The 19164-nt window shown below is 43.4% G+C and overlaps 1 protein-coding gene across 1 annotated transcript; it reads left to right on the plus strand.

Annotated features, from left to right (window-relative positions):
* Positions 1 to 963: 963 nt before the first annotated feature.
* On the plus strand, positions 964 to 18406 carry NUCKS1 (nuclear casein kinase and cyclin dependent kinase substrate 1). The gene is made up of 8 exons (XM_040423969.1): positions 964 to 1472; positions 6181 to 6224; positions 10778 to 10880; positions 11798 to 11853; positions 12897 to 13043; positions 13720 to 13875; positions 14906 to 15052; positions 17267 to 18406. Exons 1-8 carry the CDS (start codon positions 1456 to 1458, stop codon positions 17482 to 17484), a joined length of 888 nt encoding a protein of 295 aa, XP_040279903.1. The 5' UTR covers positions 964 to 1455; the 3' UTR covers positions 17485 to 18406.
* The last annotated feature ends 758 nt before the right edge of the window (positions 18407 to 19164 follow it).

A 19164-nucleotide genomic window follows, 5' to 3' on the forward strand; every position in this document is an offset into this window, starting at 1 on the left:
CAGTCATGGGTGTAGAATCTACTCAGAACCTGTGCCAAAAATCCTAAGTGTGAACATACCCTAACCCAGATCGGAGGTCCTGTGACAGATTTTAATTTCCACCACATATTGGGGATTTTTACGCCGGTCTTAGTTTCCCCCTCTGTGCGGCCACTAAATACGTCTAATTTATGACAAGGCGTGTGCCTCCTCATAAATTAGGCAAATCTGTGGCAGTCCGTGCACCTGTTGTAAGAACTAGGTCAGCCCATGGCTGGCGTGGATTCTAGCTAATAAATGCACCCAAATGTAAGTCAATTGGACTGGATTCCCGGCACGCCCAAATGGCATACAAGGTGCCAAAATCGGCTGTGCACAAAAATTGTCACACGGCTGGACAGAAAAGGGGTCTTGTAACCCTTTTTACATCTAAAAGTGTCACAAGTCCATTAGTAAATGTGCCCCATTATGTATACTGGCCATGTTCTTTGTGAGGACCACCCCTTATAATGCCACTTCTCAATGCAGTTTCGATTAGGCATCTCAAAGGTTTCATTGTACTTTGGCATTGTCATGGAATGCCTTGCAGTCGTCCAGATAGTCTACAAAAAAAATATTATTTTTTTAATGACGAATCTGCATAGGCCAGTTCTTTATACCTCAAGAGCCTGAAAATAAACGCTTGACTTCGAGCCCTGGTGCCTCCATATTTTGTCTAGAGTCACGCGAGCGGCACGATAGCGTCTAACAGACAACAGGACATTGTGGCGAATCTGCTGTCCTCGCGGCACACTCAAGTAGACACCATCTTCCATTTTTGTGTGAGACGCGACCTCTCAACCACACCCACTCGTGCCTAGGCCCGCCGCACCACCTCCACAACCCTCCTCGCAGCAAATTATCAGCCAGAGTGATGTTTTGAATCATCCAATCAGCGGCCTGTGTGTCCCGAACGCACCAATAGCGTTACGAGGCGTGCGCCCAGCGTGTTAGGCTGTTTCCCTTGGCTCAGGGGCAGGAGGCGGCTGTTGGGGAGGGGGGGATTCGCGGCCTGAGGCAGCGATAAATTGCATTTTAATTCGGATTAAGGATTCTGTACTTGTCTCTATAGGGGGTGGGTGTGACTAGGGAGCGATACTTGGAACCGTAGCTTTCGCCCATTACGTCGCCTGGTGGTAGCGTAGGCAGTCTGCTCCGCCTCCCCCGGTTTTCCCGCCTCTTTTCACTGCTGGCTTAGACGGCCATTAATATAAGGTTTTCCCGGGGAAGAAGGGATAGCTGGGATTTTTCTCCCCCCCTCCCTTCTATAATAAGAGAATACATACGCTTGGGCCTCATTTCTCCCAGCCCCCTCCTTCAGCAACCCCCACCCTCCATAAAGCGGCCTCCCGGGGGTCTCATACAAAGGAAGCCGCTCGCCCCCCCTCATCTCCCACCTCTTTCGGTTGTTATTGCTGCTTAGTCTCCGCAGGAACCATGTCCAGGCCGGTCAGGTGAGTACAAAGCCTGGGAGAGCAGGCCGTGCATGCTGTCTGCACGTGTGTGTGTGTAATCTATGTATAATGTATAGCGGCGGTGATCGCGGCCATAGCGCTTCACGTTGGGCTTTGTACTTGCACAGGTGTGCTGCCTCCTCCATTGGAGCGTCTGGTAGACTCCGGCCTCCAGGAGGTCTGAGTGCTGCTGCTGCCCTCCATGTTTCATTGAGTTTCGCCAGCGATGGCCGTGTAATGTGGAGGGAGCTGTAATCACGTGTACGGTATATAGGCATGGTGGACTGTATACCTTCTACCTCCAGACCTTCGGGCCAGCAGCTGTTTCTGGGGGAAGGGCACAAAGTGTACACACTAGCCGCCTGAACAAAGGCGACCCTGCAGCCACCATCATGCATCTCATGAAGGTGATGCCTGGGAAGTCAAACTGTGTAAAGAAACATATGGATTTGACTTAGTTGCATGTCTTCTTAAGCTAATCTGGGGGGGAAAAAATAAAAACCTCAATTTGTTTGGTCTTGTGTTCAGACTATAGGGGGGGGTCTGCCATATTTATTTATTTAGTAAGGAGGTAAATGAAATTTTGCTCTGGGCTAGTCAGGGTATGCACATGGCTCTTAGATCTGTGCAGATTGTTACCCTGATCCACATGAGGTTTGCCCCATTGAATATTGCTTGTAGACACCCCAACCCCCTGTTTGCGGAGCACAATGTGCAGATTATTTTTTTTTAGTATGTGTACACTGAGGGGGAAAAACCCCATTTGCATGCATTTGATCGTTGTGTGAATTCTGCATTGAGTTCAGTTCAAGTGGGTATCCCCCCCCAGTCCCCTAATGGCTAAACAGAAGTCATTGCATTATAGTTTATTAGCTTCAGTTGTGTGCATTTTTTTTTATATTAGAGGGTGGAAGCGATTTCATTATATAAAAATCTGGGTGCAGAATAATATGGCCTTTACACCGGCTTGCATGTGGGTCATCCCACAGCTTTTCAACAGTTCGTCCTGGCGTATTGCTACATCAGTAGTGGTTCGCATTCAGAGCTTAAAGGGAGTCTGTCAGCACAGTTTCACCTTTTTAACCCTTCCCATAGCTTTCTAGCAGCATTACAGTTGATAAAAACGTTACCTTTTATAAGCAATCGTGGACTTATAAATGAGGGCTCGCAAGTGCCCAGGGGCGGCGTCAACCTCGTAGGTGCCCAGGCAGCTCTGCCTTATGGTCTCTTCCCCCCGCCCAGTCTTTCCCTCTGCCCGCCTATCTTCTTACTACTTCTCTCGCCGAGATCCTGCGAGCCCTCATTTGCATATGCTACTAAGATGATTTTTGCCAGTTTTATAAGTCCACGATTGCTTATAAAGGTAACGTTTTTATCAACTGTAATGCTGCTAGAAAGCTATGGGAAGGGTTAAAAAGGTGAAACTGTGATGACAGACTCCCTTTAAGCTACTTTCACACTAGCGTTTTGGTTTCCATTTGTGAGATCCGCTCAGAATGCATCAGTTTGCCTCCGTTCTGTCTCCATTCTGCTTGCAGCGTTTTGGTGTCCGTCTGACGAAACTGAGCCAAACCGGTCTGTTCTGACACACAATGTAAGCCAATGAGGACGGATCCGTTTTTTACTGGCACAATAGAAAACGGATCTGTCCTCCATTGACTTTCAGTGGCGTTCAAGATGGATCCGTCTTGGCTATGTTAAAGATAATACAAACGGATCCGTTCTGAACAAATACAGACGGTTGTATCATCTGAACAGATCCATCTGTGCAGATCATGACTGATCCGCACCAAACGTGAGCGTGAAAGTAGCGTTAGATGGGTTGACTGGCTGATTGTCAGGAAGGAACTCTGCTCGCTAAGTGAAGGAGACTGCCTACTTACATACAGAGATCTCCTTCACTGTGTGAGGACGGGGGTGTCGCTATTGCTGTCCTCGTCCTCATACTAAATCGGGGTTTCTGAGCAGAAGGTTGCTGTTTAGGCAGCATGATCTACTCCATGATGGGTGGCACCTGCAAGAGCGTCAGGATCACCCAATGAACGAGTGTTTCACTCATTGATTGGGCGATCTGCAGCACATTTAGACGACCAGATCGGGAACGACTATCTGGACGGTTATTGGTGCGTTTAGGCTACTTTCACACTTGCGGCAGGACGTATCTGACATGCTGTTCACCATGTCGGATCCGTCCTGCGGCTATTTCGCCGTGCCTCCGGACCGCCGCTCCGTCCCCATTGACTATAATGGGGACGGTGGCGGAGCTCCGGCGCAGCACGGCGAAAGCCGCCGGACTAAAAAACCTGACATGCAGTAATTTTAGTCCAGTGGCCTTTCGCCGTGCTGCGCCGGAGCTCCGCCACCGCCCCCATTATAGTCAATGGGGACGGAGCGGCGGTCCGGAGGCACGGCGAAATAGCCGCAGGACGGGTACGACATGGTTAACAGCATGTCGGATCCGTCCTGCCGCAAGTGTGAAAGTACCCTTAAATGCATCTTTAGATAAATGGTAAACTCTTTTGGTGTTGGAGGGTTTCTGAGCTTAGCACAGATTTGGCCTGGGGGTGTAAAATGCCATAAAATAATGCTCAGTACTCACCCGACAACTCCCCTGCCGTTGTAGCGTGACCTCTGGTGGTCCCCACCTGTCCTTGTATACTGTGCTGCAGGGGTCATTTAAATTCTGAACCCGGACACAACCTGATCTGCACTCATTCACCATGAATGAGTGGAGCATTGGCGCCTTTTACGTGCCAATGCTCCCCCTAGCCCTGCGCTGAGGCGCGCAAGGCAATTATCTTCAGAGCCACCGACCTACTGGGTTCTCCATGGGTAAGCTAGGTGGAGGCTTCCACTTATCACTGGGCTCACTGCTGTCACCAGCACTCATTGGCGCTCTTTAGAGCTGCACTAGCCTGGGCAGCGCTGAGAACTGCCCATTAGAAGTCTAGCAGTGTCGACATGTAAACAAGCACCCCTTTCCCTGCGCGCTTCCACACTGGGCAAGTGGGAGCATCAGAGCGTAAAAAGCTTAGATGCTCTACTCATTCATGGAGAATCTGTGCAGATCTGGTTGTGTCCCGATTCAGCACTGAACCCAGACAACCCATTTAATGGGGACATAACACTTTAACACAAAGTGCCGTAACGGTCACTTGCATATAAGCGATGTATGGAGCATTCTTCCTGCTCCTAGAGGCTCCGTTCTCGCACCTTTGTCGCCTTCCTCCAAGTCCTGATTGACAGGGCCAGGCAGCGCTCGCATCTGTCTGCCAGCCCTGTGCTCTGGTGAGATCTTGCGCCATTCAGTATTCGGCGAGGAAACTGGCAGCCTGCGAGCGTCTTTCCCTCACTGCGCCAAACTCTGAATGGTGCGAGATTTCACCAGAGCACAGGGCTGGCAGACAGATGCGAGCGCTGCCTGCCCCTGTCAATCAGGACTTGGAGGGAGGCAACAAAGGTGTGAGAACGGAGCTGCTCCTAGAGGCTAATTAGCTTATTATAAAAGTTAGGTTTCTGGCATAATGGGGGCATAGATAAAAGTAGGAATAGGCTAGTTAGGTTTAGCTGACATTAGCAGATTGCTAATGTCAGCTAGCTGAATAGGGTTAAATCTGGTGACAGAAACCCTTTAAAGGGATTCTCTCACTTCAACAAATGGCATTTATCATGTAGCGTTAATACAAGGCACTTAATGATATATTGGTATTATCCATATTGCCTCCATTGCTGGCTGGATTCATTTGCCATCACAATATACACTAGACGTTTCCATGGTTACGACCACCCTGCAATCCAGCAGCGGTGGACATGTTTGCACACTATAGATGCTTTTTTCCTATAGTGTGCAAGCACGGCCACTGCTGATGGATTACAGGGTGGTCGTAACCATGGAAACGAGCAGTGGATAATGTGATGGAAAAATAAATCAAGGAAGCAACATGGACAATAACAATACATTAGTAAGTGCCTTGTATTAACTTTGTCTACATAATAAATGCATTTCCTGAAGTGACAGAACCCCCTTTAAGGGGTTAATGAAAGGCCTTATAGAGGACATGCGGGTAAATATGTTGTGTTGATGTAGACATCCACTAGAAATTAGGCAAAGACTGAGAACCAAAGTAAATTTCCAGTTCTAAAGCTGCAAGAAGCAGCTGATTTGGGAGGTGTTCCTTCCCAACAGTCGACTGCTTGTTAAGTGGAGGCGAAGAGCTGCATTTACATGTGGCGATCACCTCCACAGTATGGGGATGAGTGATCGCTGCTTCTGTCGCTCGTCCCCATACATCATCATCATTGCTTCTGGGAAGCACAGTGATCAGTGAGGAGTCTTACTCTTCACCAAAGATCATTTGACCTTTATGAACGAGTGTTTTTCTTGTTCATGTAATTTGCGGCACATTTACACGGGCTGCACATAATCGGCCAGCGTAAATGCAGCTTGGGCATAAAAAACACTGCATGTAGCAGTATTTGTCTGGCTGAAACCCAGCATTTATCCCGGCCTAGTCACCGATGGGCCTTAGTACAGTCAATGGAGATCTGGTGGGGAACTAAGAATCCGGCAATGTCTGATGTGGTGAACTCCTGCAGGCTGTTCTCTGGCCGGAGATGTGAACAGCTCCTTAAGGGCACTTTCAAAAACTGCTGTGGGAAGGCGGCCACTCCCATCTGATGTAAAGGCAAATCCTCTTTTATTTTACAGGAACAGAAAAGTGGTTGATTATTCACAATTCCAGGATTCTGATGGTATGTATATGGTCTTGTTTTCAATGTGCTTCCCCCTCCCCCCAGCAGTCAGCCTTTTTTTATTCAGTTTTCCATGGTTATGACCTGTAGTTTTCTGTGTAGCATGGTCGAGCATGCACAGTTATTCTGTCTGTCAAGCTTCTGCACAAGCAGTGAAAGCACTCACTGTGCGAGCGCTTGCCTTCATGTAAATCAGAGAAATTGGGGCATATAAGCCCTGCCCCGGGAACACCCCAGACGTGCAGGAAACATGCTACTGTCATTGGTTAGCACGCAAACTGAATTCCTTCCTCATTCCAGGCGACACAAGAGTGCTGTACGTCGCAAGTCTTGTGACTGTGCACAGAGCAGTAGCGCTAGAGAATCATGTGCATTGTCTTCAGAATGCTATGCTAGTAGCCAATAAGAAATGATAAGACTGTTTACTAGTGTTTTTTGCTCATTTTGGCACTTGCGCCGTTCATGTACGGCACTGGACCGATGTGTAAACATGGCGCTCGCACGTACAACGGGTGTCATGGCCGGCAGGTCTCTGCTGTTTCAAACAGTAGAGACCTGTGGCTAATTACCGCGACCGGCAATAATGCCGATTGTGGTAAATAAAGGCTTTAGATGCCGTGATCAAGTGAGATCACGGCATCGGATGTATCAAAAACCCGGAAGCTCGCCCTTGCAGGCATCCTACCGACATCCCCTGTGGCCAGTGGGGATGTCGGTAGTTGCTTTGAATGCTCTGAGTCTCAATAACTAGACCCACAGCATTCATGCTACAATTCTTATTTTGGCCACCAGACGGCAGGCCAACATAAGAAATGAGCAATAGACAGTAATAAACTCATTTTAAGAATACATGATTGTTCAGATTTTAAAAAGCATATTTTTGTAGGCTCGAATGAGCTTCAAAGTCATTACAAAAAAATAAGAAAAATAAATGTTTAAATCACCCCCCTTCTGTATAATAAAAAAATAAATACCTGAATAACAAAAATATAAACATCATGGGTATCACGTGACCAAAAACACCCATACTAATAAAATATAAAAATATTTTTCCAATATGGCGTAACGGAAGAAAGGTCAAAATGGCTAATTTGCCATTTTTTTTTCATTGATTCTCTTAGGTTTCTTTCACACGAGCGTGTCCGGATGCGTCCCGGTGCATTGCGGCAAACCCGCGCAAGTAGGAACGCAATTGCAGTCAGTTTTGACTGCGATTGCGTTCCAATGTTCAGTTTTTATCGCGCGGGTGCTATGTGTTTTGCACGCGCGTGATAAAAAACCGACTAGAAGTTCAGGTTTGGGTTAGTTGTAGTGTAGATTGTATTTCCCCTTATAACATGGTTATAAGGGAAAATAATAGCATTCTGAATACAGAATGCATAGTACAATAGGGCTGGAGGGGTTAAAAATAATAATTATTATTTAACTCACCTTAATCCACTTGTTCACGCAGCCGATATCGCTTCTGTCTTGTTGTGAGGAATAGGACCTTTGACGTCACTGCGTTCATCACATGATCCATCACTATGGTGATGGATCATGTGATGAGCGTAGTGACGTCATAAAAGGTACTATTGCTCACCGATAAAGACAGAAGAGATGCCGGCTGCGCGAACAAGTGAATTAAGGGGAGTTAAAATTTTATTTTTTATTTTTTAACCCCTCCAGCCCTATTGTAACAAGCATTCTGTATTCAGAATGCTATTTTCCCTTATAACCATGTTATAAGGGGAAATAATAATAATCTGGTCCCTATCCCGATCATCACCTAGCAACCGTGCATGAAAATTGCACCGCATCCGCACTTGCTTGCGATTTTCACACAACCCCATTCATTTCTATGGGGCAACACCCCCATAGAAATGAATGGGTCAGGATTCAGTGCAGGTGCAATGCGTTCACCTCGCGCATCGCATCCGCGCAGAATACTTGCAAGTTTACATTTATTTTTCCACTATTTAGACATAAACCTATGTGGTATTGTTCTAATCGTACTGACCCAGAAAATGAAGGGCATGGGTCAGTTTTGCTGCAAATAAAACCTGTAAAACGGTGGAGGAATTGCAGTTTTGTTTTCCTAATTCCAAAATATATATATATATATATAATATATTTGTAACCACTTCCCACTACATTGTATACCATAATTAAAGGGCATGTCTCTCTTCAGTAAGTGACATTTATCATGTAGAGAAAGTTAATACAAGACACTTAATAATGTATTATCTATATTGCTTCCTTTGCTGGCTGGATTCATTTTTCTATCACATCATACACTGCTTGTTTCAATGGTAACAGATCACCCTGTAATCCATCAGTGGTGGTCGTGCTTGCACAATACAGGAAAAGAACTAGCCCATGTACGCTTCCATGGTCCTGGCCACTAGAGGCTGACTCTTTTTCCTAGTGTGCAAGTGCGACCACCAATAATGGATTGTAGGGTGGTCTGTAACCATGGAAATGAGCAGTGTATAAAGTGATTGAATCCAGGAAGCAATATGGGCAGTCTCAAAACATTAGTAAGTGCCTTGTATTAACTTTCTCTACATAAATGCCACTTACTGATGTGAGAACCCCTTTAGTGGTGGCATTAGAAAGTACAACTTGTCCCGCTAAAAATACTCTCATTCAGCTATGTGAATGGAAATAGGAAAATGGGGAAGAAAAATGAAAACCAAAAAACCTCCGTTATCCGAAGGGTGAATTGCAAAATGCTCTAAATATGCTGTTTCAGACATTTCCCATGCACTTCTCTATAGGAAAACGGTGAGGCTTAGTTTTACCTGCCACCTAGTCAAATAAACGGGGGAGAAACTTCTGACGTGTCTGTGCATTGGCTCTCTACCTGTGTTCATAGACGTCAACGGGCTTTTCAAGATGACTAAATGTCTTGGACAACTTATATAGTAGCTCAAAAAAAAAATTCTCCAGTGCTCGCATGGGTTGTCTTGTTTACAGATGGCAGCGGTGTCGCGTCCCAGCCTGTCACTGCTGCAGTTTGACCCCTGGAGTATATCAGATGTTTTTTGTAGGGCTCTGAGTCTTCTTGGAAAACCCCTTTGTTGTCCTTGTACTCAGGAGAGTCACTTTAAAGGGTTACCCTGGTCCTTTATTACATGCAGGGATCTTCTCCACAGTATGGAAAAGAGACATCGCTAATGCAATCGCTCATCCCCATACAAAATCATTTGCCAGCGGCAGAGCATGATTAGACAGCTTCGTGTGCTGCCGGCAAACAATATTTCAACTAGGGATCGACTGATTATCGGTTTTACCGAAATCAGCTGATATTCAGGATTTTGAAAGTTACCGTCATCTCTTTTGCCGATAACTAACTAATTGGAAACTAGGATCGCGCTGATCAGTTTTCCCTCAGCAGCACAGGGGAGATGGAAGCAGTGTCTCTTCCCCCACCCCCCTCTGCCGCTGCTGCCACCAATGAGAGAAGGGGACGGGCTGAAGCCACTGTCACCAGTGATGTTGACTCATTCATTTAAATTCAACAGGAGGCAGGAGCTGGATGCATAATCATATAGCCGCACCCGACCTCTATGACAAGTAGCTGCGATCTGCTGTAGTTAACCCCTCAGGTGGTGACATAGAGATAGGGTGCGGCTATATGATTCTGCAGCCAGCACCCGCCTCCTGTATATGAATTAATGGGTGAGTTATCTTCATTGGTGGCACAGTGTGCCCCACCTAAGCCCCCCAGTATTAATCATTGGTGGCAGTGGCCACAGGGTCCCCTCTCCCCCCATTGGTGGTGCAGTGGCAGCTTCTGATCGGATCCCCAGCTGTGTAATCCTGGGGCTCCGATCGGTTACCATGGCAGTCAGGACTCTACTAAAGCCCTGGTTGCCATAGTCGGCTCCCTGATGCTGTGTGCACAAAGCACAGATCAGCAGGGAGAGTGTGAGGTCCTATTCACCCTGATAGAGAACTATCAGGGTGAATAGGACAAGGGTTCTAGCCCCTAAGGGGGCTAAAAGTTAGTAAAAAAAACCCCACCAAAATATTAAGTATCAATGAAAAAAAGATTTACCAAAAAAAAGCTGCACGTTAACAAACATGTTCATTTTCAGCAGATTTGTGTAGGAGTTTTTTTTCAAAAATAAATGCACTTAATATTGGTACAAATTATCGGCTATTGCCCTGAACGTTCAGATTATTGGTATCTGCTCTAAAAAAATCAATATCGGTCGTTCCCTAATTTCAACCGGATTGTGATCACCTGATGAACGAGCGTTTCCTTGTTCGAGTAGTCGGCAGCAGTATTACACAGGCAGATCATTGCTAACGAGCGGCCATATGAACGCTGGCGGCCATATGAACGCTGGTTAGCGATGACCTGCCCAACTATCTGCAGGTGTAATATAAGCCTAACTGTAGGTTAAAGATTAGACCATTGGCTGGTTGTTGATTAAAAAAAAAAGCTAGATTTGGTAGACATGAGGGAAAGATTAAGATGAATTCTACGATGTTTTATTTTGTTGTGGGCTTTTAAGAGGCTTCTGGATGTAGATATGAACCTAAACATTTGATTTTGCAAACAGATGAGGATTATGGAAGAGAATCTGCTCCCCCTTCTAAGAAATCTCGGTCATCTCCTAGAGAGGTGAAGGAGAAAAGATCTGGCAAAAATTCACAGGAAGACAGGTAAATGTGCATGTCTACTAATGAGAATTGCTTTAATTATTTCCACTTCGGTCTTCACAGTATATATTCGTCAGTGGTCGGGTCTTTAAACATCAGGCACCCGGAGACATTGTCTGATTAGCAGTAACGCCAATCAGAAACTTACCTTCTCAGATACTGTGGTCAGTTGCGACCATGTCATTTAAGGTCTTTTCCACAGTCCTGCCACAGTTATGTTCCTATGAAGCCTTGCCAATAGGAACTTAAATCTGCTGTAGTAACTCATCTTAGTCTATGGGAGAAGCAATCTGGGAATTGTATATTGAAGTCCCTTCAGCAGCTTAGAGGACCTCTCACCAGTTTCTAGTTTATAAAAGTAATACCTCACACTGTAGCCCATGTTCAGTAGATGTCATATCGCAATTTTTTTTTTTTTTTTCATGATATACCCCTCCGTTGCGCTGCATTGCCCCCATTCAGTTTTGGAGCCTGGTATGCTTAAATAATAGCATCTGTACACAGAGGTGGAGACTTCAGCTTTTCTCAGTGGGCGTCTCCACCCTCGCTGTGGTGTGGTCTGCTGCGATTGGACCGCGCCACAGCCAGGGAGAAGGAGACGCCAACTGATTACACTCATCTGTACCTTTTTTACTGCAAGCCGCTGGCAATTCAGGCATAACTTTTAGTAGCAATAACAAAGGAATGGCACAACATAGTCATAAAAATAGATGCTCCAGAATTATTACATGGAGAATGCTAGTAGTTACTAAAACAGACCTGTCAGAAAGGGTGACGGGTCCTTCTTAAATTTTACATGTCTGGTGGAATCCAGATGTGATTTTGTCGCATTTAATAAAATGGCTTAAAGGTATTTCCGGGAACACCTTTTTATGTACATAGTTGTTGTTTTTTTAACCTAGTTATCTCATTTTATACAGTGAGGAGTCAGAGGAAAAAGAAGTCAAGAAAACCAAAAAAGAGGGCGGCTCTGCAGGTATACTTATTACTTTATTTTTTTATATATATTTTTTTTTTTAAATTAAAAATACGTATCGTACTAGATGACAATTTTTTTTTTTTATAATCCAATTTAATTTAAAGGAACACTAGACACATATTTTGTCCAATATCACTATTGCAGACCATGAAATATAACAGAAAAGCAGTGTATTTTTCTCTTAGGCTGCAGCCATGTCTTCTCCCCCTCTCATGCTAGTGCACGTGAGCCAGTCTTCCCGCTGGACCTACAGAGGGATGTATACTTATCTGCCCAGTCACTGGGTTCTGTCTCCGGTTCCCAGCCTGTCAACATCTTGTTTTATGCAGTTCACATTGCTGCCGCAGTGGTGACATGGTCCCTGTGTGTCACGTCACTGGGTCATGTGATGCATATGGGGTACATGTCTGCACTGGTCACATGACCCCCAGCAACTGGGAGTCATGTTTTGACAGGTGGTGACCAAAGGAGATGGAACCCAGTGTCAAGGAGTATACTATACTCCTCAGGTCTTGCCAGGGGGAGTCTGGCAATAAAGACCCACCAAAAATGAACACTATTAAAGTAGTTGGCCCTGACTGAGATGGCCAAGTGCAGTATCTTCTGTCCTGTGAATGTCTTAAAAAAAATAAAAATTCTTTTTGAATGGAGTGGTATCCATTTCCACTGGAGGAAACCACAAAATGACACCTGGGTATGGGGTTTGTGATGTGTTAAATGGGCAGTTTGGGATTTTGTGACAAATCGGTGAAATCACACTGCACAATAAAGTGCCCATTAGGAGCTATTATCGCTTGAAATCTAATATAATCGTTTAAAAAGATTGTTGCATGTAATAGCATGCAGCAATCAAATGACCGATTTTAAATGTGTTTTTTTTAGTGGATCGAACAGATGTCCGAAGGAAAGATTAGTTGCCACCGAAAGCAACTACTCGCTAAATTGTCGATCACGACTAGTTAATGAATAAATATCTTCCAGCCTAATAGGACCCCAAGTTTTCTGTACTAATAGTAAATCATTTTATTTTTTTATTCCAGAGGAAGACTTTGGCAGTGATGATGATGTGGCAGCAGGGGACGGAAAAGCAGATAGTGACTATGAGAGTCCAAAAAAGAGTAAAAAAGTAAAAAAACCAACACCTGAAAAGAAACGTGCTTCTAAAGGAAGGAAGCGATCAGCCCCAGGTAGCAAATACGTTTTGAGTAATTATGAATTTCCTTTAAGCCAGAAGTCCTCCATTGGAGCTTCATAAAGCAATATTTGATAAAGTATTGAGTTGTGATTCTACTATACTGTAAGGCTACTTTCACACTTGCGGCAGAGTGATCCGGCAAGCAGTTCCGTCGCCGTATTCAGCAAAATGTATGCCAACTGATGGAATTTGTAAGACTGATCAGGCATTTTTAAGACTGATCAGGATCCTGAAAATAAAAATGCATTGACATGCCGGATCAGTCTTTCCGGTGTCATCCGGCAAAACGGATCCGGACTTAATATTTTTTTTTTTCCCTCCCATGCTACGGTTTTATCTTTTGCCTGATCAGTCAAAATTACTGAACTGAAGACATCCTGAACGGAATGCTCTCCATTCAGAGTGCATGGGGATGAAACTGATCAGTTCTTTTCTGGTAGAGTCCCTAGGACGGAACTCTATGCCGGAAAAGAGAAACGCTAGTGTGAAAGTACCCTTAAATTGGAGGTCTTTTGAAGCGGTTTTGCTGTAAATGTTACTCTGCATTCACTATTTTGTGCTGTAACAGCTTTCTATTGATAGATTCATGGTTTCAGATAATTATGGATTGTTTGGTTACCCACTTATTAAATGTTTAATTTTCACTTTCTTTAAAACTTTGTTTTTAGATGACAGTGACGATGAAAAGGAACAACGGAAAAATGTCCGTCAACAACGGCAAGCTGCATCCAAGGCTGTTTCAAAGCAAAGGGAGATGCTAATGGAAGATGCTGGGAGTGAAGAGGAGGAGCCAGAGGATGAAGATGAAGCACAGTTTTTGGAAAGTGAGTTTTAGACAGCTTGTGTTTTTACTTTACTATGGACCAGTCATTTTTGTGATGTTAACAGGTTTGAAAAGGGATTTTCCCACACCTTCCACTAGTACAAACTTACACACAGTAAAATAAAAATGCTAACCCAGCAGTCTCATGAAGGTAAACATCACATGGTTATGAATCTTTACCATTTTGTTTTTACTATTTCCTTTAAAAAATGCTACCCAGATTACCTGAGATTTCTTTGAGTAGTGTGCACCTACATATAGTACAACACATTTTGGACGACTGAAGTGCAGTGTTATAAGAGCAACAGAATTATCTTGCACAATTAAATTCCAACTTGCTGTAATTTCTAAAATGTATGTGTGCTAGTTAAAGGTGTTGTCCATATAATAGTATAGGCTATTACAAGGTCATCCACTACAAAGTGGACAGAGCTGTCTGCTTCTGACCTGCCAGACCTGAACAGCTGATCGTCAGGGGATCGAGGTGTTAGACCGCTACCGATCAGCTAGTGATGACCTATCCTGGGGATAGGCTATCACTTAATAAAAGTTAGACAACTCCTTTTTTAAAGCTGAAAGATTTAATATTTAAATATTTTCCTAATCCCATTGTTTTGCATCAGGTGTTCAGGCATGCATAACTAAATAACATTGGTGATGTTGCTGGACGTTCAATCTAGTACTAGCTTGAAAGTGGTGACATCGCTGTTAGTGCCATTGTATGTCATTTAGCAAAGTCCTGGTGTATGTTCCCTCTGGTGCTGTATTCTTGCCTGGACTCAATGCCTTCACAGGAGAACAGCTTCATGCATATAGCTTTTAAAGGCCATAGTATGGAGGCGCACATGACGGGTGTCTTTCAACATAAATAAACATCATATCCTATCTTGATTAGTTGACCTTTCAACCCACTATGACATTCATATGTAAGAAAACATGGTAATAGCCAGGCACTTTATTTAAATGCATATGTTCTCAGTAATACTCTTATGGAATTCAATCTTTAAAATTGCATGCTTACATATTTGTAGAAGATTCTGGGAGTGATGAAGACTTCATGGTGGAAGATGATGATGACAGCGATTATGGTCGATCAAAGAAGAAGAAGAAAATTGTGAAAAAATCTAAGCCTGAAAAAAGGGAGAAGAAAGTCCCGAAGCCTAGGCTAAAAGCTACAGGTAAGAAACAATTACTCAAAGGGCTGATTCACACAGCCATGCTTGGTCTGGGAAACACTGTGTGTCGGCTGCATTTCCTGGACCAACTGCAGAACTCCTGACTATTATAGTAATTTATTATAGTCAATTCCTTTCCTACAGTACAATAACCCCACGATCAGCTAGGAACTGATTGTCCTAAGTACTATGATGCAGTTAGTTGGGGTCAGGAGTGCCACGGGACAACACATGGCCTTTGTTGCTCCAAACAGCGTGGTTGTGTGAATCTGCACATATCTTGAGCAGGACTAGGAACCAGCTGTGGCCCTGGGTCCACAGAACCTGGCTCAGTAACAAATGCTGTAAATTTTTTTTTTTTTTTTTTAAGTGCAAACCTGTCCATACACATTATGCTCCCTACTTCTCCACCTCTTGCTGTGTAGCATGCCTTTTGACCCATTAGACAGGCTGGGTAGTGCTGGTTAGCTTTGTCTGGAGTTTGACAAATGAAAGGGGTTGTCCAGGTTCAGAGCTGAACATCGGAGCATTTAATGCCTTTTTTTATGCTTTTAACACTACTGGGCGGCGGCTTCCACCTAGCAGTGTTGCCGGTAATGTCAATTGCTCTGATGGGCATGCTTTAGCGCTGCCCTAGCCGGTTTCCAGTGTCATCACCGGCCTCACTGCTAGGCAGAAGCCTCCACCTAGCTTTCCACATTGGGAGCCCCTTATGTCAACGGATCTCCTTTTTAAAAATTTTTTTTTTTTTTTGATTTGGCAAATAGCATGAAATGCCCCAATTCTCATATCGGAGGGGCTGCGTTAACTTGGAGTTAGTACTCCTGATCGAAGACTTAATTTTGGATCCAATTAAAGAAAACTTGGAGAATAAAATCGGTTGTATGTATTAGCCATGTAAAACAAATTTTAATATCTTCAATACTGATATCAAGTTTGTTAGTTTTATTGCAGCACTGCACCTATGTTACATAGTTAATATGCTTAATAAAAATACATAAGTCCATCAAGTTCAACCAAGGTATAGGTGGGGATGTGAATCCTAAAAGGAAGTGAGACTCGGATTTCTACACATTTTTTATAAGCATTAAAGAGGACCTTTCATCAGTTTTAACCTAGGCTAATTATAGTATTAACTTGTAGGGTGGCCCCCACTGATGCCATGGATGTGTTTTTATTATTAAAAAAAAAAAAACGCTGAAATCCTTCTCTAAGTGACTCTCCCAGTGCTACATCACCTAGGACATATGAAGCACAGATTACCAAGATGCATAACTTTACCTTTGTCCACATTGGGCATCAACTTGGCAGATGTTTGTGGACATCTTCCATAGACCGTACAGTTCTACATAGCTTAGTGTCTGCAGAAATAGATATGGTGCTATTAATCCCGTCCTCAATATCATTAATAAATTAAATAATAAAGGGCCCAGCACTGAACCTTGGGGTACACCACTTATAACCTAACCCAGGACCATTCTGAATAGGAATCATTGACCACAACTCTCTGGACACGGTCCTTCAGCCAGTTTTCAATCCAATTACAAACTAAACTTTCCAAGCCAATAGACCTTACTTTACTTATTAAGCGTCCTATGAGGGACAGTATCAAAAGCCTTTGCAAAATCCAGCAACACTACATCCACAGCCGCCCCTCTGTCCAGGCTACTACTCACCTCCTCATCCTCATTAGTCTGACAACTTCTGTCCTTGGTAAACCCTTGCTGGTTATCACTTATAATATTTATAGTCACATACTCCTGTATATAGTCCCTTAAGAGTCCTTCAAGCATTTTGCCCACAACAGAAGTTAAAATAAGTGGTCTAACTACCTGTGAAGGACCTTGATCCTTTTTTGAATATGGGCACCAAGCTTACCTTGTGCTAATCACTTGGCACTGTACCAGTACCTAGAGAATCTTTAAAAATTAGACACGGGCACAGCATTGACTGATCTGAGCTTTTTAAGCACTCTTGGGTGTAATCTCTCTGGACCCAGAGCCTTGTTTACCCTATTTAACTTACGGTATCTTGGACCATATCTACAGTTAGCTAATTGAGTATATTACTGGATGTACTAACTGCCCCGGCACCACAGATATCAGCTCCTTTCTCTTTTGTATATACGGAGCTAAAAAAACATTTAGTAACTCTGCCTTTGTGACTTCAGATTACCAAATTGACAAGCATTTATTTTCACAAAACTATATTTTGTAGTTACCCCAAGTCCCGCAAAGGCCAAAGGAAAGAGTCGCCCTGCAGCAGCAAAGGCGTCAAAGGAAAAACCTCCATCACCCAAAGCAGAGGAGGAGGAGGAGGAAGAGGAGGATGATGAGCCACAGACACCACCCCCAGAGAAGAAACCTGCCAGCCCTCAGCAAGAGAAGTCTGGTGAAGAGGCATCTGATGAAGAAGCGCAGAGTACAGAAGACTAAATTGTTAAGAGGGTGTGAGGGTGATTGTTTGGGGAGATTTTATTAAAAAAAAAAAAAAGATATAAAAAAAAAAAGCCAACAACAAAACAGACTTGGTTTAGAACCTGATTTAGGCTATTGCTTGACTTTTTCACCTCCAACTCTGTCTTTAATAATTTCTGTTTTAAGAGTTACATACGCGCTTTTCTATTTTATCCAGCAAAAGGTGATACTTTTTGCCATTTTTGGGGTTAATGGTTGCTCCCATCACCTGTCTGAAATAAAGTCATGCACATTTTTAATAAGTTTGCATCGCTGATATATAGTCCCTTTATTTTTGTCATTTGTTTTTACATTACTCATTAGCATTTTAGTGATCTGAATGGTAATCTGGAATTTGGAATGTTCTCTGCTGTTCAGTAGATTCATTTGTATGTGGTCATTTCCCTCTGCCAGTAACCAATGGGAAGCTAGCCATTGTACCATTTTATAGTTTTTCCTAAATGTTGACACTAATGTGGTGTTTTTTTTTTTGTTTGTTTTTTAAATTTTGTTTTATATAATGGCATGGGTATTCCCTTTCTGTCACAGTTCAAACCTTCATGGGGAACTGAACTCCAGCAAATGGTATACCTCTAAGCTCTAACAGATTTAAGCTGTGCAGTGCTGTATTACCCAAATGTACTGCTGAGGTTTTCACGGTTTGACCTTCCTGCCCATGCAGGGATCTTAAAATCACAATTTACCTTTTTGGATTGACAATTTTGAAGGTACTGACAAAAGATGTGTATTTAATTTTTGTCAGAATAATGTAAACGATGTGTAATTTTTAATTGTTGGAAGCCATCTTATAAAAAGTTGAAAGTGATCTGTTATACGTTTCAATTTTCTCCTTTATTGTAAAGAAGCTGGTTATAATATGAAAATAAATCATGAACATGCAGTTGGTATCACAACACTCTCTTGGCTCTTTTAATTAATGATATCTCATTAATGCTACCTGTGAAGCGCTATTCCTAGTAGATTTCGTAAGTTGCAGTTTGACTTTTATATGGAAAGCTTAGGGTACCTGCACACTGTGCTAATTACACATGGGTTTTCCACGTGGATTTTGTGTGGAAAATCTGCAGCGTTAAACAGTACAAATTTGTTACACCCCTCCCCTTTCTCCCTATGCAGTGATACCTGCCATGTGGATTTTGATATCCGCAGCATGTCAATTGTTTGTGTCTTTTAGTGCTGATTTCACCCTGCAATGCAAAGGGTGAGATTGGTGCAGAAACACAGCAATCCACATAGAAAATCTGTTTGTAGTGACAGAGGTTGCTGCTTTAGAGAAACTGCAAGGGCGCAGTGTAGGTTAGAGTTGCATGAGAAACATGGCAAAAATGCTTGTGCTTTTCAGAAAAAATATATGTAGGTTTCAGGTTAATAAGAATTAATATTTAAAAATAACTCCAAAATAAATTGAGGCTCAGTGTGACAAGAGGGAGGGGGGATCTCACCCATTGAATGCTACTCCTGTCGCTGGCAGACGAAAGGTGTAATGTGCTATCTGTGGTCACATGGGCAGTTGCAACCATTTGACCTCTCTAATGATTTGTCCCTGATCCACTGTCACATGCCATTCAAGAACACACTACTGCTGAAGCCTTGATGCTGGAACACAGCTGAATTCAGTAGGGTTTCTCTTACATTTTT

Source organism: Bufo bufo, chromosome 3 (assembly GCF_905171765.1).
Source record: "Bufo bufo chromosome 3, aBufBuf1.1, whole genome shotgun sequence".
Lineage (NCBI taxonomy): Eukaryota > Metazoa > Chordata > Amphibia > Anura > Bufonidae > Bufo > Bufo bufo.

Excerpts from the sequence above, each read along its gene's own strand:
- NUCKS1 (XM_040423969.1), top strand. Across the intron at positions 11,854-12,896 it reads AAAAGAGGGCGGCTCTGCAG|AGGAAGACTTTGGCAGTGAT; the intron begins GTATACTTATTA and ends TTTTTATTCCAG. Across the intron at positions 13,044-13,719 it reads AAGGAAGCGATCAGCCCCAG|ATGACAGTGACGATGAAAAG; the intron begins GTAGCAAATACG and ends CTTTGTTTTTAG.